Source organism: Amphiprion ocellaris, chromosome 4 (genome assembly GCF_022539595.1).
Source record: "Amphiprion ocellaris isolate individual 3 ecotype Okinawa chromosome 4, ASM2253959v1, whole genome shotgun sequence".
Taxonomy (NCBI): Eukaryota; Metazoa; Chordata; class Actinopteri; family Pomacentridae; genus Amphiprion; species Amphiprion ocellaris.
In genome coordinates this window covers 36,795,285-36,822,135 of record NC_072769.1, presented here as the reverse complement: position 1 = coordinate 36,822,135, position 26,851 = coordinate 36,795,285, and the positions used below count along the sequence as shown (strand labels likewise).

Genomic DNA, 26,851 nt, shown 5'->3' with positions numbered 1-26,851 from the left:
TGCCGCTTGTCAGCAAATTAATGAAAGTCTCACGTGTTCTCACAGTGTATCTTTGAGTTTTTCAGTTCAAAATACCATGAAGCTAGTTCATTACACTCTGACTATATAACCTCTGGTTTTAGCCCCGTTTAAAATGGGCTGTTTTAGTGTCATTTTTCAGTATAGCTCTGCAGCTTGGAAATGACTCTGAAGTGACTGCTGGTTAACATGTAGTCCCAATAAGCTGTGCTCAATTGTCTGACAAACAGAAGCAAAAATATGTCAATGAGAGCAGTTTCCTTAGCAATGCAGCTGTATTAAACTACAGTACACACTACCAGTCAAAAGTTTGGACACACCTTCTCATTCAATGCTTATTATTTATTTGTACTATTTTCTACATTGCAGATTGATACTGACTTTTTTTGTTTACAACATAATTCCATATGTGTTTTTTTTTATTTAGTTTTGATGTCTTCAGTATGAATCTACAATGTATAAAATAATTAAATAAAAACCATTGAATGAGAAGGTGTGTCCAAACTTTTGACTGGTAGTTGATGTGAGCACAAAGAGCAGGAGAAAAGTAAACGGATGTAAAAACCAGCAGAGTTTAGGCTCCACTGAAACACAACAGGCGACACGAAAACACTGGGCTGATTTTGGGATTTTTTTCAGACAAGGAAACAATATTTTTGATGCCTGTAAATGAAGACAGCAGGAGGGTTAATCCATCTCAAGTTAGGAGGTTACATGAAAGCAAAAATCTATTTTGAGTAAAAAAAAAAAAAAAATATATATATATATATATATTTTTTTTAGCATATCTGGCTTATTTTAAGACACTTAAGCTTGACAATCCTGGTAAAATAGAGCTTAAAATAAGTTTTCCCAGCTAATTTTAAGATCTCAATTTTCTAAATATCATAACTTACTTCAAGAAATCTTACCAAGACATTTTCACTTGTTCTATTGGCAGATTTTTTCACTTATTTCAAGGTAAAAGTTCCTTGAAATAAGTTTTTTTCCTTGTTTTGAGAGGAGCATTTTTTTCCAGTGTAGAGGGTGACACCCTCCACACTGAGTCTCACTGAGACCTGGGATTCCACAGATGAGTCACAAACACACCTGACCGCTCACTGCTGCAACTTCAGCTTCGGCTGAGCAGCCTGCTGATCCTCTCGTCTTTGTCAGGTCTCACGCAGTGTGGTTTGGTGCTTTCATGTTGGGCCATGTTTCAATAGACACAACTCAGACTTAAACTGTGCTGTTCACAGGTTCCTTTAATAACCTTGCTTATGCAGTGCATAGCGGACCAAAAATGACTTTCATATAAATAAATGCAGAAATGAATAATAAATACAACTCTACACTTTCATTCAGCAGATGCTTTTATCCAAAGCGATGTACATCTGAGAGTAAAAGGGAATCTGTAAGTTAATGTCTACATTTCCATATTTCAGGATTCATTTGGGTTATTTATGTATATCTACATTCATTTATTTTTGCATTTTTCTTCCTCCTCAGCAGTCAGCCTCAACTAGAAATGATGCGTGTAATCACTTCTGTTGCACTGCAGTTTAACTTTGATGCCTTTATTTTTAATGTCGTCTAACTTCTTTTTGATTAAACATAAAATCAAATAAGTGACACTTAAAAATAATTTATTTATTGTATGATAATACAATTTTGAATCACTTAGCATTTTAGCACATCTGTTTACTCTGATGTGGTAAATACTGTAGGTGTAAAGTTCACACGTACATTTTTTCTCCAAATTAGTCACAAAAGTTTTATTCACATCACAGGACAATCATTATATCACAAGTATAGCATCGTTCTCACACACACACACACACACACACACACACACACACACACACACACACACACACACACACGCACACACACACACACACACACACACACGGCCTCATTCATGCATATGGGTTAATGCAGTCGCTCACACAGACCCCTGCACACACAGGATGGGTCTACGCATCTCCTCTGGCTGCACATCAGCAGTAGTCAGAGTAATCCTCATCCACATAGTTGGCTGGAAAGAGTCCCACCTGGAAACACAGGAGCAGTGCAGGTGAGACAAAATCCCCCGAAACTTCATCATTTTATTTTTGATTGTGTGCGGATGTTTGCAGATTCTCACCCGGCCGTACACCTCTCCCTTCCACCAGCCACTGTGACCCTTCTTGGAGAGGATCTTGATGGTGTCTCCTTCCCGCAGCGACAGCTCTGAGCGGTCCCTGGCGGAGAAGTCATACCTGGCCCTCGCTACGCCGAAGCTCCTGATGCTGCCCCCTGTGGAACAGAGCCCACAATGCAGCATGGAAAAGCTTCAAACATAGCATGACATTTTGGAAATGATCTCATTCTATTCCTTGCAGAGAGTTTGATGATAAGATAGATACCACTCATGTCGGTGTCTTAAATATGAGGCTACGGCTGGGAGAAGGTTAGCTTACAAGAAATGCCTGGCTCTGCTTAGAGTTATAAAAATCCTTACAATCCCACATAAAACCACAACGTGACTGAAATTTTTACAGTCACTAGGTGGATGCTGTGACATATTGTACAGACATGTGGTTCCCAGAGGATAAATCCCAATCGCTCTGGTAATCCTCTGGCTTTTCCTTTAGCACCACCTTGAGGTTGACATTTGAGCTTTGTAGTGAAATCTGTGATAACTATCGAATGGATTTCAGAGAAATTTGGTTCAATCATTTATGTTTTCATCAGAATAAAATGCATTAACTTTGACCTCTGACCCTTTATACAGCTCCATCATCAGGTCAACAGTTCAGCTTGTTCAATACTTCGATTTACAACCAAATAATGTCAAAAACAATCACTTTCTAGTCAGTCTTAGCTGTATTTCTTGTTTACTTGCTGCTTTTGTGTAGACATTCTATTAATATTCATACGAATATTATAAACTGTATGTTAAACCAGTATTGTCCTTGTGAGCAGACTCTGTACAGAAGATGGATGTAGGCAAAGTGACGTCACCCACTGCTTTGTGAATTTTCGTTTTGAAGCCTAAAGTTTGGAATTAGGTTGTTGTCATCTTTGTCTTTTGAAATCAAGGACTTGAGGACGCTACACAGTCAATCAAAAAGTAGCCCTGCCCTAAAACATCCCCTGTTTTATTGTCTATTTTGCTCCAAATGAAACCATAATTTACTGAATAAAAATTATGCTGCATTGAGGAACACTTCAGACTATCGATTGATGCAATAAAGTCATTGGAAAAATGCTTACTGAAGTAACAAATCAAGTGATGGGTAGAGTCAGTTTCTCATTGACTTCTATACAAGCAAACCTCTATTTGTAAGAGGAAGAGTCGCCCCCTGCTGGCTGTCAGAATGTTTGCAGGTATAAGGTACTTATATATGCAGTCTATGTGAACATGCCAGCATGCTAATTTTAGCACTTAGCTCAAATTGTTAAGAGTGTTGCTTAAACACAATCATAATGAGGACTGTAAGAAGTGACAGGGATCTTTTGTACCTGGTGTGGTATTTGGCGTGCTGTTAGACGAGTTGCTTTGCTCTGGCTGTTTGTAAGGCGTTCGCAGCGTGGTATCCACATCCTTAAAGTACTCCTTCAGAGAGTTCTGCTGGTAAAACTGAATCATCTCCTAACACGGGACAGCAACAGGAGGAGAGACACATATCGTGAGAATCATGTAAGAATGATGTTGGCTGTGGTTAAAGAGGAGGTGATGAGGTGAAGCACAAATCTACCACATGACACAGAACTTCAGTTTTTTTCTTTGGTTTCTTCTGCTCTGTTTCATAATATTCTGGCCAAATGAGGGTTTAACACTTACGATTAAACCCTTGAATGCTTTCTTGTCGTTGATGCGGTAAAGGCCTTCATTAGAGGTGATCTTAATGTGTCTGATGTCCATGTTGAACCTGAACAGAAAGAGGGATTTGGTTAAAGAAGACATGCTAATTTAGCAAATTAAACTGTGCAGAGAATTTTGGCGTGTTGACACTTAGTAATTCACAAGGTTGAATGCTTCACTGGCAGCTCCTTTTAAAAGAACTAAGATAGACTTTTTCACTTCTGCAAAGATTAATGGCTTCTACATGTCAAGGATATGTAAACAGAACGAGCAGTAGTCCTCTGTTAGTGAAGGCATATTTCCCTCCATTTGAGAGGAAGTGAAACCTGAGCTCATAAACACCGATAATCATTCAACATAAACGAGCAAGCATGCATTTATAGGACAAAAAACTGTGGATGTGTCGGTCAAAACAGGCTTACATTTTCAAACGGCTAAATGTTTCTGAAGTACGAGTTGTTTTCACGTCTGGGTTACATTCAGGGCTGCAGCTAGTCACTTTTATTATCAGTTAATGTTTTTACAAAATTTGTAGATGCCTTAAAATGACATGTTTCATCTGCCCAATGGTACAAACCCCAAATGTATTTAATTTATCATCAGGTAAGACAGAGAAAAGCAGCAATATTTATAGTTAGGAAGCTCTGAAGCATTATCAAATCATTTAAATGAACGTCATTCACACTGGGTATTTCAGGAAACACATGGTTACAGATAACCCTTGTTTCAGTGATTATTTTAACATGCAGGTCAGCAGCTGCATGAGGCAGACTTTGCTGGCATTTTCGCAGATTACTGCTGTTAAAAGACAGACTTGAGGAAAAAGAAAAGCGTTCTACAACTTCTAAACTGATAGTCTCACTTGATGCTGATCGCAAACTCTCCTCCGTCTTTCTGTCGTACGAGGAAGGTTCCATCAGACCGGGACATTAACAGGTTTTTGGCAGCGGTGCGGTCCATGTTCCCTGCAAACCTCGAGTCACAGCGAGAATCACAACATTAGTCTCTGCTTTAAGTGAGATTATGGGACTTTTCAAAGATGACGTAAAACAATCTTTAGTAACTTTAAGGGAAAAATCAGAATTCAACAGCAGTTAAATTTACCCTTATTTAATTCAATACACACAGGAGGCTTTGTCACTGTTAAACTCACAGTCTCAGTTTTTATTATCATCTTTGTGACGACAGTGTCTGTTTCAATAAATGCTACACTTTAAAACTGCGGTAATAGTTTACTTTAAGTTCCTGTAATAAAGAATTTATAAGTGGTAAACAAATAAATATAACAGTATGCAGGGTCGGCTATGATGTCTCCTATGAAGACATATTTTATATTATTATATTATCATTTATTATCTGTCTATACATCAGCTTTTACTAATTGGGGCCCATAGAAGAGTTATGACTCTTGGTAAATACATAATCAAATGCTTTTCTGCTTAAAACTACATCATAATGTGCTTTAAATCAGTCCTTATGTATTCTGAGTCAGGTGTGTAGTTCTAAAGTGGCTTTATGTACACATTTTTATGTGACTAAAGAATCCCTTGAGAACCGCTTCCAGTCAGAATTTTTTTTCTTTTACCTTAAACATAGTATGAGCAAAATAAACAGTGCATTTCCACCTTGAAACTGCAGCGTACTGAAGACAGTTTCTAAAACAGATTCAGACGGACAGTGTTTCTTTAACAACCTGAAGAACCAACGCTGTCAGCATGCCTTTCTCTACCATTATTCTTCAAGAATAGCTTTACAGTTTGAATATGTGCCGTTGAATTACTCCAATATTACAAGTTGTAGTATTACAAGAGTAGAGTAGTTTTACAGAGTTTGAGTAGATGTGAGCTGGTGTGCTCAAGCTGCAGCAAGTAGGAAGAGGTGAGTGGACAGACAGGCAGGGACTTTATAGATATGCACATTCTGTATAGAGTTACATCTAATTTATTTTAAGACAGGAAGGGATTTTTTAAATATGCAAACTTGACACACAAAGATGAGATTTTACAGATTTAATCACTGACAGAAGAGAGATTTAGAATTATTTTGATAGCATATTGTTTGGTTTATTTAAAAAAAAAAGAGAAAAACCTCAATTTGGGTGAAAGTTAGTGCAGCGAGTACGTTATATGTTTCTATTTGAGTCAACAGTTTCATACCTAATACTACCACCAGGTGAAGCCAAAGTAAACTATTTTCATTCTTAGACATTGTGATAATATGTAATAATATGTGTTTACACAAGATACTTTTGATTTTATCCACGGTTATTACTTTGAGGTCTCTATATGTAGCACATCACTGTTATTAAATTGATCTCAAGGATAGAGAAAAATAATGACACAATAGGTGACTAATAACTAAAGGTTATTTTACTCATGGACAGTGATAATGTTGCTATAGCCTTTAAAAACACCAGTACTATACACTGTGTGTGTGTGTTTTTGCGGTCATTAACCAGTATGACTTTCTCTGTCAGCTTTACAGAGTTCTCTCTGACAGAAATGCAAGCAAAGCGATACAGGAGGTTAACAGTAGCTTAGTGAGCAAGTCATTGAACCAAGTTCCTGTTGAAACTCACCAGTTGAAGGCAGACAAGTCTGGGGTCGGCCTCTGAAAAACAACAAAATCACACAGAGTGAATGTCTGTGGTTGTGGTTCTAACAATTCTTCACTTCCTCATACAGCTAATGTTTGTTTCTATTCAGCAAATGTACCGACTAAACTGAAAATGTCTGTGAGTTCCTGAGTAGAGATCTCTCTTGAAAATAAAAGCAAAATTGAAAATGTTGCTTTGCCAGAATGCCTTTGTAATTTTTCTACTGGACAGGTGTGGGTGTTTGATGCTTCATAGCTCATGTTGGCTGCTGGATCATACTCACAGAGATGTAGGGCTGAACTTTTTGGCAGGGGAACCATCCCATTTGACCAACAGTCAGGTTTTTTCCCTGAGTAACACAAAAAACAGTAAATCACACTGATGGACTGGGTGGACCAATCATTGATGAATCAGACAGACTTAAAGAAGTTACTTATAAACAGAATCCACTTTAAAACAAGTTACTCCTATACAGTTAGTCTGAGGTAAACTGCAAAACCAAAATTTGTTTGCTCCAGTTCAGTGTAGAAAGTCCTGCAAAGCTGACAACAAAAGATGATTTTGGATCACAAATGGAGGAGAGATTGTGTGAAGTGTTTTGTAACTATAATGACAATAGTTTACTTTAGACTTAATGCTACATCAAACATTATAGATTCACCAGGCTATAGTTCAAAAGTATGACAGATTAAAGCACAAAGCCAGTGTGTACTACAGAGACTTAATTTTATCCAACCGCAAACATAAGATTTCACATTAACCAGAGTGTCTTTACTCAGCATTTTTTTGAACTTCAATAATTCCAGTTCTGCTGAAAATCAATTTGCCAGGTGAGACTTTACTTTCTTGACAGTGAACAATAAAAAAATAAAGCGTTTCATTGAATTTGCTGTGAGCGAGATGTAAGTTAGCTGATCGCAGTGAATTCAGAACTCTGCTCAGTGTCTAGTTCTGTTTATTTATGTGAATTAAACTTGCTGCTTGGCAAATATTCAATGTTGACTAGTGAAGAAGCACCTAAATGTACCAACAAGTAAACAAAAAAGTGTATGTAGAAGAAAAATGACAGTCCTCTACCGAAGTAAAATCATCAAACTATTACTGTGAACATAGTACTTAAGTGAAAGTACATAAGTATTCTTAGCCTAAAGCAGTGAAAGGAAGGTTCACTACTGACTACCTCAGGACTTTGGACATGAATATTCTGGATATTTGTATTTTGTATATTTTACATGAGTCCATGGATACTCTGCCTGTTAAAAACAATGAAAGCTGTTAAAGGTAAAGCAGGGAAAGCACTAATTCTGCAGAGAAGTTGTCCCTTAAAGTCTTACATCATCATTTATTTCACTGCCAGAAAGCAAATACATGTGCATCCGTGTGTAAGTTTACATGCAGTATATACAGTTAGTTCAGTTCTGTGGTTCTCAACCTATAGCTCAGTCCACACAAAATGTCATAAGATAAACCTGGAGGTTCATGGCAGGATTAAAGGTGGGGCAAAAAGTAAAACAGAATTCCACCACACAAATCTTTATTCATTTTTCGATTGATAATAATTCATTAATTTTCCATTTTATAGTTCTATTTTAATCAGTCACAAGTCCAAAACGTGGACAATCACCAGTTAAGTCCTAACAGTGTTGTGTTGTATTTCATAATTTAATGTTTTGTAGTTGGGTAAAGAGTAGGGCTGGGACTTAAACGCGTTAATTTTGATTAATTAATTAAAAAAAATATAACGCGTTAGAACTAATAACGCAATTAATTGCACCCTCCTCAGTTCCCTCAGTTCTGGCACACAGGTAACGCTGATGACCACTCCAGCCCAGTAGGTGGCGGTAATGAACCTAAAGTCTGTTTGTAGCCATGAAGAAGAAACACAGGAAGCACTGAGTGAAGTCAGGCACTGGTAAACAGTGAAGGAAGACGAGATTGAGCTTGTTGGGCACAAATTTTCCTTTTAAAAATATTCCCGATGGCAGCTTGGATAAAAGCCTGGTTGTGTGCAAATTGTACAACAAAGAGTTTTCTGATCACTGCGTCACTTCAAGCCGACGGCATCACCTCAATGTAAAACATGTTGCTGTTAGCACCGGAGCTAACGTTAGCTACGAGTCATGCTAACGGCTAACGGTGTAGCCATCCCATAATAGAACACTTTTCTAGACAGTGCTTGAGTTTACAGAAAGTCTTAAAATGTTGAATAAAATCGCTATAAAAGCACTTAGATTTGCAGTAATCTGTGAATGTAGCAGACAGATGAAAAATGCAGATAAATAGAAATGAAACATTTTTGTGGTTTAAGTTTTTACTCCGTCGAGGCTCTGCCTCCTTGGAGGAGGAATAACCTAAACAACAAAAATATCTCTTTTAATAACCTAATTATAAAATTTTTGTTTATGAAAAAATTAGATAAATAAAAATTTATATTCCTATAAAAAGAACCATCAAAATTACACCATTTATCAGACCCAGAAAAGATGAAAACAGAATGAATCTCTGGATTTTCAACTTTCTGAAGCTCCTTGAAATACTTATGCTGATTTTATGTGCTATACAGTGGAAAAAACAACTAAATTCAGGCTTTAAGTCATCAAAATCACTTTTTTCTATATGTCCCATTTTCCTTTTTTAAAATAAATTTTAAATTATAAACACGTATATGTCTATTCATTGATTCAACTGTCAACCACAATTTTATTTGAATTGAAAAACTTCATTTATTGTGTCAAATATTGCTATTTGACAAAACAGCAATTAATTGCGATTAATTAATTACAAAGCCTGTAATTAATTAGATAAAAATTTTTAATCGCGTCCCATCACTAGTAAAAAGCATAATATTTCCCTCTTAAGTAAAGTGGATTGAAAGTATAAAGAACCAAAAAACATGAAGACTCAAATAAGGGGTGAGTACCAGTTTCCTGTGTTCAATAAATCTTCACTTTGGCAGCAGACTAAAAAGTAGTACTGCGCTCAAACACAACCAAAAAACTATGATTTGCTGAGGAAAAACTAGCAAGCCAGGAAACAGGGTAAATGTTTTCTGATGGGACTTTTCCAGATATTTTAACTTGTTATACAAAAAAAAAAGACATTAACATGGACAGTGCAGGCAGCATAAACAACAGCAAGACCATAAAAGTGAAGCAGCTCATTGGAATTCAGTAATTAGTTAAACATATTTTCATTCAGGTGAATCTCACTGTCAACTGCAGACAGACAGAGGTGCAGGTTTGGCATGAGGGAGGAAGTGGAAGAACAAGAAGCAGAGGAGAAAATGACAAAAGAGACTGAAAAAAACAAAAGCAGCTCACACCTACACATCAACCACAGGAAACAACACTTGAAAACTCTCCAAATAAAGTGTGACCGCCTCAGCTTAGAGAGTATAAATGCCTGCAGTTGGTTTTTACCTCCCACCAGTTCATGTCGACGTTGGCCCGGGTCAGCTCAATGATGTCGCCTTTGGAGAGCTGCAGTGGTTGTCCAAAGCCTACAGGAGGCGGCGGCAGGCCGTAGTACTCCTGACACACCTCCATCTTAGGAAATCCTGAAAAACACGGAGAAGAAGAGAAGGTGGTGTGACATACGGACAGAGATCTGAAATGTAATGCAAGCACTTCATTGGTGGACATTTGAGATGTTACACTGGAGAATAAATATAACCACAACACTAAAAGGTCCTAAGTGAAACTGGGTGGTTTAAGCTTATTATATCATGACTTTCTTACCAAGACCAGAATGTCCCGAGGACCTTGATTTATTCTGCAGGGGCTAAAGACAAAAGGTGTGAGCAAAATATTATCTCGTTGCACAAATTGAATAGGATATTGCATTTCAAATGTAAAATAAGTGTGCAAGGAGAAGAAAGAACTGCTGCCTAAGTAATAAAAAACGTAATGTTGCAGATAAATATAGTCTTACCTTCTTTGTATTGACAGAGTGATCTGTAATTTCAAGAGGACAATCAATGCAAGAAGTGATAATTATAATGGTTAGAAGTAATATATACACACGTACAAATGCATGTATACAGACCTGAGTTTCTTCCGCAGGCAGGGACTCTGCCTAAACACTCTTTGTGTGCTGCCATTTTACAGCGAGTGCAGCGATAGCCCTGGAAAAATATCCCTCTGCAGACGACAGATGGAGAGACTTTACTTTGGTGGACATTTCTTTTAGACTGGAGTTAAGAGAAGAGCGGGGAGAAACAGAAAAGTGAGACAAAAGTACCTTAACAACATTGAGCAGGCCCTGCAGGACGTGGTTTCCTCGAAGCAGTGCATCTGGAAGTCATGGTTATTTGCTGTGGCGTTCTCAGGACACATATTTGAACTGAAAATAAAAGTATGAATAGTTTGACCTCAGCTGGGGAAGCAGCCAATCACACTGCTGGTTTTCACTGGCTGATAGTTTGACTTTTGCATATGTGAAAAAGCTTGTTCTGCTAATCAACAAATCTTGGGATGTCGGCTCACTTCCTATGAGATTGAGCAATCAGCAAAAAATGATAAATATGATAAATGGCTACAGTTAAACTCCTGCTGTCAGCGTCTGCAGCTCTGCTTCTTGTTTTGTGTTTTCCAACATATAAATTATGCATTTATCATTTAAAATAATAAAATCCACAATTACAAAAAAGAAATGAATTAAATAAACCAGCAAATATTGATTTTCTGACCATTTTTCAATTGTTGAATTAGAATGTGTTAACTAACAGTTAATTTTTTTTCCAATTCAGCAAAATCAGGTTTAATATGAAGTTGTATTTTTGGCCACCTGATGAATGTAAATGCCGCATTCACTCTCCTTTGAGCTCCGATTTCAGTTCTCACAAACTCATGAGGGAAGTATCTGCTTGTTTTGCTGCCTAATATTCATCAGCTTCTCAGCCATTGTGTTTGTTGTTTGGTGCTGAGGAGGAAGTACACAGTCAGTGTTTGTATGCTTCCATGTGTATATGTGCATGTGTGGTCACTCACATAGCCATCTCAAACTGTTCCAGCCATTTCTTCTTCATTTCTCTAGTTTTGAAGAACAAATCGTAGCCACAACTCCCATAGCAGTCCAGCAGGAGGAACAAATATGACCACTGTTGACACACACAGACACACACTGTCAGTCTTATAGATGCTTTATGAGTGTATATCTGGTATAAGTGGTGTTTCAGTGCAAAGTAAATGACCTTTTTATTGTCCTTCTGTCCTGCAGTTTCATCTCTTATCTGGTAGCGCTGTAGTTCAATGACCTCCTTTAGCTCAAACGTCTCTCCGCTTTTCTTCTTACAAATAATCACAGCTTTATCAAAGAGGAATGCATACCTGCCGAACGGCCAAATACACACAAACACGAGGTCAAGCGACAGTGTGTAACACATGAAGAATACAGAGGCATAAACAACACACACCTGTCCTGTTTAGACTTTTTCTCTGAGCTGCAGATCTTCAGTTCTCCATCAATCTTTGGCCGACCATAGAGAGCTAGAGACTGAGTCTAAAGAGAAGAGCAGAGCGATGATGACCAGACCAGAAAAACAAATAACAGCCAAAAAGGAACTGATGAAAAGTGAAAACTGTGACCTCACCATGTTTACGATAGACAACTGAAAGTCAGTAATTTGCTTGATGATCTCATTGTCTCGCTTCACCTCGTTCACAGACTGTGCCAGGTCCTGGAAAAACGCAAACAAAAATGAACAAATGAAGGCTTAAATATTATAAATTTAGATTACCGATCAACAAATACACACACTTACTCTCATGGCATCGAGAGCTGTTCGGAGGTTGTCCTTTTCTGTCGGGTCTGTGGTGTGTTTCACCAGCTCCTGCAGACACGAGCAAACCACATCGAATTATAGCTGCTGGATAAACTAACTAGAAAAAGAAGATACAGTAACTCCACGCAATGCAAGCACATACTGTAAACACACACACATACCTGTAACAGCAGGTGATATTTGAGGACTCTCTGCATAGGGACCATGAGTAAATCTCTGAGAGAAAACCGGCCGCTGTTCGCTCTCTTTGAACACTCCTGAGAGAAGGAAGTAAACATCTGCAGTAAACCAGATGTGCTAAGAGAATGTTGTATGCCAGTTGTTCTGACAGTTTTCTTTGTAGGTTTCATTATAAAAGCAGCAAAACTGTCAGGAGACCTTAAACAGCACATAACTCATTTATTACTCTTTGTACTAAAAGTAAAATAAAGATGCAGCTATCATTTCCAACCTTTTTTATTCCTAAAAAATATGAATTTAAAGTGGCTTCGATTCATCATTCTAGCTACAAGTAGAGCAAAATTACTTGGATAGGACATTACAATATATATTTGGACCTCTGCCATTTGCATTTTAAAGACTTTCTTCAGTGAAAATCAAGTTTTGGACCTTGTTACTTAGACATATGGTGTGTCTTACATGCTGGAAGATATATTGTGACTGAAATAAGCAGTTGATGCCAAAAACAAAGTTGTAGGTGTCCAAGAAGTTTTTCTCTTCTTACTTTTCTGCTTACACATGTAAAATTAGCTTCTGCGAGTGTGTGTGTCGTTCTCACCTCCAGTTTCATCCTGATATCCTCCCTCGTATTTGAAAGCTTGTCAAGGTGTTTAGTTGCTGCTTCCACCTGACTACAGTAACGACCGTAGAGTAACAACCTAAAGAGAGGTAGAACATAAAAGAGTAAATCACATTACATGTGCTTGTTGTGGTATTGTATAACAGAAACAGTTGTGTAGTGCTGTTTACCTTTCCTTGTAGCTAAGAAACACCTGGTAGAGATTCTTGGCTCCGTAATGTAGGATGGAGCTCTGAACCTCCTCCAGCATACTACGATGGGTGTGAGCCAAATCCTACAAATGCATGCAGAAAACATGACAACAAGGCCACAAAAGTAAACCTGTGTGCACAACTGGTGTGTAGATAATCTCCAGTACCTCTATATTGATGAAGATATTTTCAATTTCTTCCACCACGAGAAACCTTTCAAGAGGCTTCATAAAGTGCTGCACAAAAGAGAAAGGATGGCTGTTAACCTGCTTTGAAATGGGCGTATTTGCATGCTTGTGTTTCATGGGGTATGAGTGATATTTTGTGTCAATGTACAGATCTTTCATCAGATGGATGTGTGCACACCTGTAATATGGAATCCAGTGTATCAGTGTATTTCTCCTCCGTCTGTCTGATCTCCTGCAGGCAGCATTCTCTCTTGTCTACAGCAATCTTCTGCTGCTGCAAAAACACACACAAACAAAATGTCAAATGAGTCCAGACCGTCCCTGGTGTGTTCTCAATATGACTTTTAATGTATGTCGGCTATTAAGGACCGTGTTTGAAGCACTATAATTTGTTTTAATTAGTATCTTGCAGCTGAACATTAGTGAGAGGACCGTCTGTCTCTCAGCTCTCTATATTTTCACAAAGCTTGTCGTTACATTTATTTTCTCTTTCTTCTTAAATAAATTCTGCTACTTCAGGGATATTTTTTTGGGAAGAAATAAGTTCCAGTCAAAGTCCCACTGGTTCACAGTTATTTGACAAGAATGAAATATTAATGTGACACTGTAATCAAAACCAATCAATACCAAGAGCACTTCTGCATTGAGGCCAAATTCATTTTTGCCCCTAGCTCTTCTAGCTGGGTGACTTTTAAACATGGTGCCTTTCATTGAAGGAGCTGCTACCTGCTCTCTGAAATTATCTTTCATCACAAAAATCTCATCTGTGTGGATCAGTGATTTCCAATCTGGGGGTTGTAACACCCAGAAAAGGTTGCAAAATAAATCCAAGGATCATAAGATGATTAACAGGATATGTGAGAGGAGGAGGGAAGATATTTCTGCTTCATAAAATGTTGTTTAATATTTCAGACTGTCCTATAATTCTTTGCTTTTTTTCCCTGCAAATTCATGAATAATTTTATCTAAGCACTCACAAGTCTAAATTGTTGGAAAGCACTGATTAAGACGATCAAAAACAGACTGTAATCTAAATTTTATACATTTTTGAATTTCCAAAGTACCACAAAAGGCCGGTAAAGCCTCCTGGTTGCCAAAAGCAGCTCAGAGATATAATGTTTGTTTGTGAATCACTCACAGTTTCAGGCTGTTCGTCCGTCCGCATCAAGTCTTCATAGATCTCATCTCCTTCGTTCTCCTCATCCTCCACACAGTCGTATAAGTCGTCATCCTCATCCACTGTGTCACTGATACACATAACACACACATACATTGTTATAATTATTGTCTTTGTCTTGTCTTCGTTAAAATCCCTCCAGGGAACATCACAGTTTCGCTCCACAGGAGAGGTCAGAGGACACAGTCAGCCACAGAGTAACACCTGTGGAGCTGCAGGGGTTCAGTATCCAAATGGAGCAGAAAAATTAATTACCTTTAAATACTTAAGATTCAATAGCCCATGCATTAAATTTACATTTCTTTTTAATCCTCAAGTGAGCAACATTTCTGTCTTCTTTACTCTCAGTTTGTGATGAGTCCTGTTTTCCATTCGATGTGATCTTCTAACTGCAGGTGACAGTGATTATTGTGGCCTAATTTTTGCTTGTGTGTGAACTTATCTGAAGAAGATGTTAAAGGTCAAAATTTCATATTATTGAAAACATTTTTTGTGGTAAATTTGATTATTTAGGATGACGAAGCATCAGTGTCCAAGTTTCTTTCACTTCGCTAAAGAATACACCAACTGAAATGCCACGTATCTCAACTTCAGAAGTGGTCAATGTTGGATACGCTACCAGTCAAACGTATCAGTCTTAAAGGAGTCCCAGAGATGCTGAGCACTTGTTGGTCCTTTTACCTTCACTCTGTGGTCCATCTCATCCCAAACCATCTGGATTGGGTTTAGGTCAGGTGACTGTGGAGGCCAGGTCATCTGACCTAAGCAGCACTCCATCACTCTCCTTCTTGGTCAAATATCCCTCACACAGCCTGGAGGTGTGTTTGGGGTCTTTGTCCTGTTGAAAAATAAATGATGGTCCCACTAAACACAAACTGGATGGGATGTCATGTTGCTGCAGGATGCTGTGTAGCCATGATGGTTCAGTGTTCCTTCAATTTTGAATAAATCCCCAACAGTGTCACCAGCAAAGCACCCCCACACCATCACACCTCCTCCTCCATGCTTCACAGTGGGAACCATGCATGTAGAGACCATCCGTTCACCTTTTCTACGCCGCACAAAGACACTGCAGGTGGAACCAAAGATCTCAAATTTGGACTCATCAGTCCATTCCTTGTGTTTCTTGGCCCAAACTAATCTCTTCTGCTTGCTGCTTTTCCTTAGTAGTGGATTCTTAGCAGCTGTTTGACCATAAAGGCCTGATTGGTCTCCTCTGAACAGTTGCTGTAGAGATGTGTCTGCTACTAGAACTCTGTGTGGCATTTATCTAGGCTCTAATCTGAGCTGCTGTTAACTTGTGATTTCTGAGGCTGGAGACTCAGATGAACTTCTCCTCAGTAGCAGAGGAGACTCTTGGTCTTCTTTTCCTGGGGAGGTCCTCATGTGAGCCAGTTTCATCATAGCGCTTGATGGTTTTTGTGATTGCATTTGGGGATACATTCAAAGTTTTTGCAATTTTCCAGACTGACTGACCTTCAGTTCTTAAAGTAATGATGGACTGTCTTTTGTCTTTACTTAGCTGATTGGTTCTTGCCATAATATGGATTCTAACAGTTGTTAAACAGGGCTGTCAACTGTGTACCAACCTGACTTCTATACAGCACAACTGATGGTTGGAAATCCATTAAAATGGCAAGAAATTCCACAAATTAACCTTGACGAGGCACACCTGTGTAGTGAAGACCATTTTAGGTGACTACCTCATGAAGCTCATCCAGAGAATGCCAAGAGTGTGTAAAGCAGTAATCAAAGCAAAGGGAGGCTATTTGAAGAATCTAAAATATAAAACATGTTTCGACTTATTTCACACATTTTTGTTGACTACATAATTCCATATGTGTTCATTCATAGTTTTGATGCCTTCAGCGAGAGTCTACAATGCAAATAGTCATGAAAATAAAGAAAAACCATTAAATGAGAAGATGTGTCATTTATCTAAATATTAGTAAATGGACATATGCTTCTAAACCAAATTCCAATATATTCTAACAAACAGTAATTACTTTTCTTTTTGTGTCAAAGATTTTAAAAATCTATAAACAAAAACAGACTGCTTTTTTTAAAAACTGCTTCTCTTACACATCGAGATTATTATTTATTTTACTATTGTCACAAAAAGGCTTACTCTATTTGGTCAGACAGGCCGCTGTAGATTTCATCATCAGGAGTGCATCCCTCCAAAGGAAACGGCCTGGAGGAGGAAAAGTGTGTGAGTATAGTTGATGAAACAGGGAAGGTGAGGGGAGAATGACAGTGAAATGAGCATTGTTGCCAAGTGAGTAATGTTTTTGAAGATGAATATGGGTTATAAGTTGAAGCAAACAAGCCTCCATTACCGTGATGAAACCTCACATATAAACCCCCACATTACACTGTAATATAAAGTATTTGGCTTTTAAAGCATCTTGGCCAAGAAATCTGACCAGGAGATAATGCTAAATCTATCCGAAAAATAAATTAGATGTCATTAAAATAAAGGTTACAGCCTTGAAAATTACACTTTCCAATAAATTCTTTTCTGACAGCAGTAATGTGCTCTTATCTGCTTCTCTAACTTTGGGGGAAAAAAAGAAAATAACAGCCAAAAGTTTCTGCTCCACACGATCAATTTTACTTTTAGAAATTTCCTTATGCTTTAATCAAATTTGGAGAGAGATGCCAACAAAGGACCGAGCAGGGAGAGCTAAAACCTGAGCAAGCTGGCTGGTTCACTGGACAGATGGCAAGCTGCCACCATACTGATCACTCCCTCGTTTGATACAACATTTCCTGGCAGAACTTTCATTTTTACACAACTGTATGCTTCCAATTTTTATTAAATGAGGCATTTCTTCTGATTAGGACGCAATAAATCATGGGGTTTGATTACTCAAAATGCAAGTTGGCTTAAACTGGCATCACACTGTAGTTTCACTTCCAGACTCTTGATGTTGGACACAAGTGGTAAAGTAATGTTATTTTCTCACAAAGCTTGTGTGATAAATCTTAAATATGAGACTAGTACAATAAGGCTGAATAACAACCTTCATCTATTAAAGGGGACAACTGTTGATTGTGATTAAACCAAGCATTTCTGCCTCTACTGTCAGCACATCAAGTCCTTTTTCATTTTCTCACTGCATTAACAGCAGCTACGCCTCATGTAAATCAGCACACACATCCATCTATGTTATTTCTGCTAAATCCAAATACTAACTGTATTTAAAAGCAGTAAATAAACATTAAGTAAATGATTTATAAGAGACGACAACAAATAACACATAGATAATACATGACATTATAGTAAAAGACAAATAAATGTTATATATTTATGTAAATGTGTAGAATATGTAGAATGTCCTGATGCTGCTAAATCCATAAACATCTCAGTTACAGAGGCAGGAATCTACTCACTGAAATCCTCTCTGCACAGCAACTGATGAATGAGACAGAGTGGACAACGTGTCTATGACCTGTTGCACAGAGAGAAACACAAAGAAGTACATTATATAGCCAATAAATGTTGCACAGAGAGACACACACATTGGTAGAGAAGCTGTAGAGCTTTTTCACACTTTAGGTTTTAACGCTGAATGATTCTCCATCGACCCAGTTTCACTTTTATTCTGTTCGACAGTTAAAGTAAGAAGTGTAGTATCATGATGAGAGATGACAGATAACCAGTTTCATGGGAGATGTGATCAGAAACAAACCCACAGATGTGACCAAGTGGTCCAAATGAAACTGATGATTCTTGCTGATTTAGACATATTGTAAAATGTATGAGTTATAAATTTGTCTGCATGGACTGTTTGTAATATTTTGTAACTATGATGCAACCAAGAAAATAAATGCTTTTTAGTTTTCTGCTGCATATTTCTTTTTTTTTTTAACTTCTTTATTGTTGTCCATCTCCAAAATAGTATGACTGGTGTTCTAGATCAAATTTTTCTGAGAAGTTGCTTCCCAAACACTGAACTAACATCTCTCAGAGCGGATATAACAAGAAGTTTAAGGGTCTCTCATGACACTTGTGATGTAAGAAAGCACTAAACAGTGTCAGTCAGCACTGCTGAACTTTTCTTGCTCATTTCTGCTTTTATCAAGGATAGAAAAAGGAGGAAAATGTAACGAGAAGTGAAAGACCGAGGGAGGAGTTCTGAGAATAAAACATTTTAAAGGACTATTTTACATCTACTGTCATTTTTTAACCAGAGGATTCTTCTTTAGGATTTGGAAGGAAATACACTCACTGGTGGAGAATTAAATGAGAAGATAAAAACCAGTCTCATGTTTGTTTGTTAACTATAAAGCAGCATAAAGCAGCAGATCCAGACTAGCCGTTTCCCTCTGCTTCCAGTTTGAATGCTATGCTAAGGTGCTGGCTGTTGCTTCATGTTTAATGGACAGATATGAGGCGGTACTGAACAAAATCTCATCAAAATCTTAGCCAAAAAGCGAATCTAAAAATGCTGAAATGTGGGGCCCATAAGTTGTGAGCAGATCCACTTAAGAAAAATGTCTCCTTTAAACTTTTAAGATGGTCTCATCTACTGTAACAGTTGTCTCTGAACCTCTAAAAAGTAAAAGCTCACAGAATTATTTCACATAAAAGCAAAAATAATAGGATGAGGATGAATCTTTATAACAGAACTTTGTGTTTTGTTTTAAAGTTGTGCATTGGAACATTGCTTTAAATATTTTTGTGATTACACTTCTACACCTTCAGCTGTTTAAGGAGCTGAAGGCAGTACTTTGCTTATTTAATAATACTATTTTAACTTAGGTTCTTACACCACGCCTTTTTGCTTTCTGTAACTGATTGCTCTGGGTGACTGACTGGAAGCAGCAAAGTGAAACAAGAAGCTCAGTGACAGTAACACATTGTAAACTAAGCAAAAAGAACAAAAACTGTAAAACAAAAAAAAAATAAAAAGAGCCCATAGTTTCGGTTGTCCCTCCTGTGACTCATTTGCTCTTGAAGACACTGCTTCCTCTTTCTTTGCACACAAAATCAAGCAAATGCTCATTTTGAATCCCCTCTGGTTCTCACTGCACAGAAAGTGAAAGAGATCTGTGAAATACTGAATTGATGCACTCGCTCAGCCACTTCAAATTAGAAAATCACCAAGCGTCTTCCTGTTAGGGCTATGTGGGTGTCTGCAAGCTGCAATAAGGATTCAGGAGTGTGTTCGTGCTTCTGACTTGACTGTTGCTGCTGTAATGACTGAGGTATGAGTGCATAACGTGATTCTTTTTGCAGGTTAGTATTACTGTGTCTGTTGGATGCAATAGAAAGATAGAAACGTTTCAGATGCTTGAATTCTAATCCATCATGTAACCCCCAAGGAGAAGTCTAAATGGTTCCAAAGTCATTCCCGCAGCATGGCAACAACCCTAAACATACAGCCAGAGTTACAAAGAACTAACCTCAGTGATAATAAGGAAAACTAGCTCTGCAACACATTGCCCTGATCTCAACACTGTTTAGTCAGTCTGACGCTATATCCACACTGATGCGTTTCATTTTAAAATGCTTAACTTCTGCTACATTCATGAGCAGTTGACACTAGACTGGTGTCTGGAGACATGAAGACCTTTGGAAGTGATGCTAACCCTGTTTTAGTTTGAAAACTCAAGGGGTTGCATTTTAGTCTGGATGGGCAGAAACAGAGACTTTTGGAAACAATGATGCTGTCATCCATGCTGCTTTCTGCTTGGGCCTTAAAACTGACACTACACATCTTCTGCTGTAAGATGATCAGTGCAAAATTGAACACGGATAATGAATTACAGGTATTGCTGACTTTGTTGTCAATGCTAAAAGCTGTAGTGCAGTTAAGGAAATCTCTGTTCCTACCGTTAACCATAAATGTTGTTCCTCCAGTATTTACTACAGCTAAGCAACCAAACCTCTGCTTCTTGTTTACACTGGCACCCACATGATCAATGAAGGGTCATGTGATATAAGTGATAAAAATTGGATGTACATGAAGGTGAAAAGACAGAAGACACAGAGACAGTCTGAATCCACAGAAGAACTGGGCCAAGCTCTCCAAGGTGCTCCAACGACCTCAATGCCAAGTACATAGAAACTGTACAAGTGTTCCTGGAGGGCTGTCTCATTAAATGTCATGCTTTTTTCTGTCTACTGCACTTTGAAGTTCTTGATTAAAAATTGCTTATGGCTTATTTTCTGATATACAGACAGATAAATAGATGCAGTGGGGCGATACCTTTGCAAAGTCCCGAACATCAAACAGGTCAAAGGCTTCAAACAGTTCGCTCTTTTTGAGATGAAACCGCTCTTGACAAACTCCCAGGAATGTCCGAATGTTCTTTAGGCACAGGAACTGAAAACAAACACAAATGCAAACATTATTTTAGCGCTGAAGTTAGTAGTCTATTATTTCAGCTTATTTATTCATGCCATAATCACAAATTTGCTTTACAAGCTTTAAAATCTGTACAGGATGTGACACAATCTATCATTACTCCTTTGACCCTGATTAGGGAAATTACCCCAAATGCCCCTTCGTTAATCAAATAATTAATAAGCGTCAGTCCTAATCCAACAATCTTTGTCAAATATCATTTTGTTGTTGCGTCCCACGTGTGTTTGTGTTTTTTTTTCAGTATTTTTGTGTTTTAAACTGTCAGTCATTTAAAATGAGCAACATGAAAATGTTGAAAGTGGCTCTAAGAATTTGTTATCAGTATTTTTAACTATGTTCTGTCATTTGTAAACCAAACCTTTCTATAAATAAATCAACAGAATTATCAGGAATGAAATGCATAATTCTGTAAATATATACAGTATGTACTGCATATATTAATAGTTTTTTCTAAATGGATAGTTTAAAACCATTTAAAAAGAAATGAAAGATAACAATAACACAAAATCCTGTATGCTAAGCTGTAAAATTACAAACAAATACACGAGATGCACATGAAAAACATACGCAGAAGTCCATGAGGCCGCTGTAAGGCACAGAGCAGGCTGGTTTCACAGTGAGATCAAAATATTAATAAACAGTTTAATATTTGGCTCTGCTGTTTGATAAGGAGCCGGATTTTACCTTTCTAACATACATACACTGGATACCACATGAACTGCATCTCAAAACTGCATCAGACATTATATGAATGTCAACTTCACAGACCACATGCAGCCGTGAACAGGAATAAAGAAATGATCTGACACTAAAAGAAGCAGCTTGAAGGTCAGAATTTCAAAGGTAAAATATATCAATGACAGATACCACAGAGCGCAGTTCGACTGACATGGTGGTCAGACATTTACCGCTTTACATAACTTCCTGAGCCAGCTGCAGTCTCTCGCTGACTGTCTGTTCAGTAGTGGGAAATGCGGAACTCTAATTTGAGAAAAGGGGAAATGTTAAGTTCTGACTGATACTGCTGGTCCGTCAAGGGTTCACATTAACATACAGTCATACATTCTTCTTTGCAGCAGTAACTCATCGTGGAGTAATCCTTATTGCAAGAGCACAAGGAATATCCTCGACTTGTGTAATGTCATCAGGTGTGTGAACGCGTCACAGTGGACTCTGCCTTCTGTTAATCAGCGGATATTTCTTAACCACCCTTGACCTCATAGGATTTCCCAGAGTTTCACATGCACATGCCAATTACACATCAACTCCTGCACACACACATATTGTGGGCATCGAAATGATTCAAGGAGTTTCCTTGAGAAGTTTAGGCCACACGTGACAACCTTTCTCTTTCTTCATCGTACATTTTGTTCACATCCTCTGTTTGAATTCCCTCTGTCTCGTCAGATAAAGCCCATCTTGTGTTCTTGTTTTCACTGCAGCTTACACATTTGTTAATTATGTAGCACGATTCATGAAGAATTTTAATGAATTTTAAAACGGTGTGAAAAGACCCATGGACCCAGGATTTCTTTTAAAAGATAGTTTAAAGAGAGGTAAAGGAATAGTTTGACAATTTGATGAGAAGACTGATGCAACTCTAACGTCTGTACAGTAAATGTGCTGACGTTAGCCCTTGCTTAGCTTAGCATGAGAACGAAAGAAAGAAAGCTAGTATGGTTTTCCGTTCGAAGGTTAAGGAAATCTGCTTAACGGCAGCTCAAAAGCTTCCAAAGTTCAAAAACTGAATCGGAAATATGACAGTTTATTGTTTTGACAGAGCTACATGGGAGCCTTTTTCTTGGCTGGGAGCAGTTGTCAGGCAATCAGCGAAGATTCCAGGAAATTATTCTCGATGTCTAACGACAGGTCTGGATGTAATGTCATATATCTATTGTGTCAATGAGCTTGAAAGACGCTGTTAGGCAGATGACGACGGAGGATTGTTCCCTGTTCTCGTTTTCATGATAAGCTAAGCTGATTGACTGCTGGCAATGGTTTTAAATCACGTTATTTTTGACTCTCAGCAAACTGTCAAACTATGATACCGTATCAATACTTCAGCATTTTCTTTTGCAAATGATGTTCCAGTTACAGATTCAATATAACCCTTATTTAATGAAGATTTCAGATGACTTTGCAAATATTGTTGCCTTACACTCTAAAACACATGCCATCTTGCTCTGGTTTTAATTGGAAAAAAGTTGCTAATAGTTCACTGCATTAAGAGATTTTTTTTTAAATCAATAAAGACTTAAAGTTCAATAGCTGATAAAATGCATTTGTGCTGCATATGGATGTCTCAGTGCTTTCTTGTCGTTTAATTCTTCTTCCCTGTCATCATCCCCCCGTCCAGTCTCTACATGCTCCCGGATATGTACCACAGTATTTTCTTATCAGACAATCTCTGGGCTTCAATGCCGCACGCTTGTCGCTATGGAAATGGCCTATGGAAATGGAGGAGGAAAAGGTTTGTGTGTGCACTACCTGAGACATCTGTGGCCGCAGGTTGATCTCTCTCAGGTTGACAGCCTGGGGCAGCAGGTTGTTGAGCAACTGGCACAGAAGCACACCATCTCTCAGAGCCTGAGCCAGGTCACACACCTGCAACAGCACACACACACACAATCAGACTGAGCAACCACGTAGGTGTTTTTATTCATGTTCAGGTGTGTGAGACAGCCGATTTACCTGCGCTCCCTCCCATGTGACCCGGTGGTTCTCAGGAAGAACCCGGCAGTCGATCAACCACATCGCACACTGCCGCCACAGCTCCATCTTTATTCTCTGACAGACAGGTGAGATCATATTAGTGGCAAATCAGACGGCCTACAGTGAACACTGAGCAGCTGCTCTCACGCCGTCCTTACAGTGAAACACTGAAACGCAGTACAAAAAAGGCTCCAGCTGTATCAGAAAACTTAATTTTGTAATGTTACAGTCGGCTCTTACCTTTGCTAGTTTCCCCTGGCAGTTCTGTATCTTCTCTCTCAGTGCTCACGTCCCCGTCTTCCTTTCAATGCCTCATTTTCAGACTTCAGCGCTCTTGTTCTGCCTTTCTTCCGTGGTGGGTGTTCTGCAGAGCTGCACTGCGTTGAAGGCTTTTAACTTCATCCCGCAACTTCCTTTTTCCTCTGACGCACCCTCACATACACACATACAGAGACATGCATACACACAAAGTTGCTGCTGCTGCTGCTGCTGTGAGCGGCAGAAGCTGAGAAAAAGAGTGTGACCTGTATGTGAAATAGTGAGTAACTTGTGTGCAGTACAAAACTCAAGTTTGTCTTTCACGAAGACAGCCAGTAAACATGCAACATTATGTGTAGGAAGTAGGCTATGCATAATTTAGATGTGATATTTACACTTGTTGTGGTAATGTGCAAAACATAGATGCATCAGGTATGATATATCAACCTTTATGCTGCAATAATTACATACACACACACAAAATAAGCCTGTTACAGTATCTCAAGGAGAAAATACTAAGTTAAAATTAACTATTCATATAGTATTGAACATCTCATATTTAATTTGTGAAGTCTGACCTAAAGCTGAACAGCAGAGAGACAGACTACGACGCCATTCAAAGACAAATCCTAGAGCTGCCCAATGAATAATGAAACAGCTGCTCAGATGCTCTGACAGCACCCAGTGGTGTATTTACTGGGATGTGAGCACATTTTAGGATTCACAGCTGAGGAGCCTTGCAATGAAAACTCATTCTGATGTAACAGCTCAAAAAACTTATTCTGAGTCACTGGAGCAACAAAAGTTTTACCTAAAATATCAGTAATCCCAGTCTGAGAGACAGCAGGATTTACTCAAGTATAATCAGGTATTTCTACTCTATTTGAATCCTTTCACAACAGGCGACTTTGTACTTTCACTTTACTATAGTTAAAATGGAAATGACTTCTGACTAGACACACTTTTCTCAATACTGTAATCACAGGTTTGTTTACAGGTCGTGCATGCAAAATATTTCATTTGAATTTTAAAATATTATGCACTGTTAGAAATGATGTCACCAAATGTATAACATAGTTAAGATTAGCTACAAGGAAACCATCTAAAATCCAATATTTTACTTTGCATTTAATATTTTTCCTTTTGATATTATATGTTTATTTGGAATAATCCTTCCTTACTACTACCAGCCTTTAAATTTCTTATTTGTGCTATTGCCATTTTTGTCTGAGTGAAAGATCTGAGAACTCTGGGACACAGTTATCTGAGTTTGAAAGTATTGGATTGGGAACCTAAATCATGTGCATTCTGGGAACCATCTGGGATGAAGTGAGGAAATATGGAATGTTTTTTTGAAATTTTACCAAAGACATCTTAAAAATGCATGTCAGCTGACTACTAGACTCCTTGGTTATAAGGTGAGCCTGTGTAACTTTTGCCGAACTGTAGCTGAACAGCATCCATTGTGGCCATAAATGGAAATTACAGATTACAGTAATTATAAATGTAGCATACCCTGATCAGCCACAACATTAAAGAGCCCATATTATGCACATTTGTAGTTTGATAATGCCAGTTTTGGGATCTAAGAGAGAATAGAATATGCTAAAGATTTGGATCATATGGGAGGGGGTGTTATTTAGTAATGTAAGATGCACATTTCTCCTATTCTACTAAGGACTGGATATCATGAGAATATTTTTGCAGTGCAGGTAACGTCCAAGATATTTATAAAAATACAATCAGGTCTAGTAATGTCTTCTGATTTTTTTTGCTTTTTTCCTTGTCTTGGAGAATCTAGATGCCTGATTTAGCAGTTTCATCACAGCCATTAATGACCCAATCAAGTTCAATAGATATTCTTCACAAAATGAAAGTAGATGTTTGCTATATTCGAAGCATCCGATTATGATAGACTGCATATGTTGCCGTTTTGTCTACAGTCTATGACAGAACAAAGGATGGAAAGGTATTACTCCACTGAAGCACAGCTGCCAAATACCTGGTGAGGGCTTTGATGAATAAGGAAACTCTCTGCTGCAAAAGTCAATTATTCACATGACAACAACTTTTTCACTTCCCTCCATCTTGCTAAAAACGCCATATTTGCATCACTAACCCAGGGATTCACAAGTGAAAAATAATACACAACCAATCAAAACACTAATTAAAATCACATTTTGCCTGCTAGAAATTATGTTTTTTCTATCATCCAACTCCTTTCTATTTGGTGTCAAGCTCCAAAACAGATTATCCGTATTAAGAATGGTGTCTTAAAAGGCTACTCCACAGATTTAATACTGCAGATCCATAAAGCTGAGGGACTTCTGAGGTGAAAAAAGAAAAATGACAAAAATGACACAGTAGAGGCTGACATATATTTAGTCCATAAATGGTGTCAAACTGCAAAAACGCTCAATCCTGCATATACCAATAATGCTCTATGGCCTATCCTGTCAAGTAAACACCCACATTGTTCAAAATCAATACTCACATTTTATGACAGACATATTCTTAAAAATTTGTCTCTCTGACAAACACACAATGCAACTTAAAGGAGAAGAAACAGTTCACCTCAAGATGACTGAATTGAAATTGGACTGGCAGAACATCTGTGCCACTTTTTGTTTCAGCACTAGGTGTCACTCTTGTACACAGTATCCCTGCAGATATTGTATCTCACAAGGTACCACAGACAGACAGACAGACAGTTTGGAAGACACACCACTGTGCAATGCACAGTGTGCATGCATGCCTATCTCTGACTTGACATGCTGACAGCTACCTTGTTTTTCTGAACTCTGTCTTTCTCCCACAACATGCCTCTACCTGCGCTCTCCGCCTCCTGAGAGCTCATGCTAATTCCTGCACTGCGATTTGCTGTTTTGTGAGGGGTACTGTGTGCCCACCGCACAATCTGATTG

At 38.2% G+C, this 26,851-nt stretch overlaps 1 protein-coding gene across 2 annotated transcripts; it reads right to left on the bottom strand.

Moving 5' to 3' along the window:
- Nucleotides 1-1,626: 1,626 nt before the first annotated feature.
- Nucleotides 1,627-26,826, bottom strand: LOC111566258 (proto-oncogene vav). 2 transcript variants are annotated; one of them, XM_035946620.2, is made up of 29 exons: nt 23,910-26,826; nt 23,649-23,744; nt 23,445-23,561; nt 20,799-20,915; nt 17,977-18,035; nt 16,709-16,774; nt 14,542-14,650; nt 13,582-13,677; nt 13,383-13,451; nt 13,195-13,298; nt 13,004-13,103; nt 12,387-12,482; nt 12,205-12,273; nt 12,034-12,120; nt 11,857-11,942; nt 11,635-11,770; nt 11,432-11,541; nt 10,683-10,784; nt 10,488-10,582; nt 10,374-10,396; nt 10,181-10,223; nt 9,863-9,999; nt 6,727-6,792; nt 6,426-6,457; nt 4,710-4,820; nt 3,827-3,914; nt 3,505-3,634; nt 2,144-2,295; nt 1,627-2,051 (listed from the first exon to the last, which is right to left on the bottom strand). In XM_035946620.2, exons 2-29 carry the CDS (start codon nt 23,733-23,735, stop codon nt 1,998-2,000), a joined length of 2,541 nt encoding a protein of 846 aa, XP_035802513.2. In that variant the 5' UTR covers nt 23,736-23,744; nt 23,910-26,826; the 3' UTR covers nt 1,627-1,997. The 2 variants fall into 2 exon arrangements, 1 of the variants encoding a protein (XP_035802513.2); XR_004847075.2 differs by lacking the exons at nt 1,627-2,051; nt 2,144-2,295; nt 3,505-3,634 and having other exon boundaries at nt 4,710-4,812.
- Between the last annotated feature and the right edge of the window lie 25 nt (nt 26,827-26,851).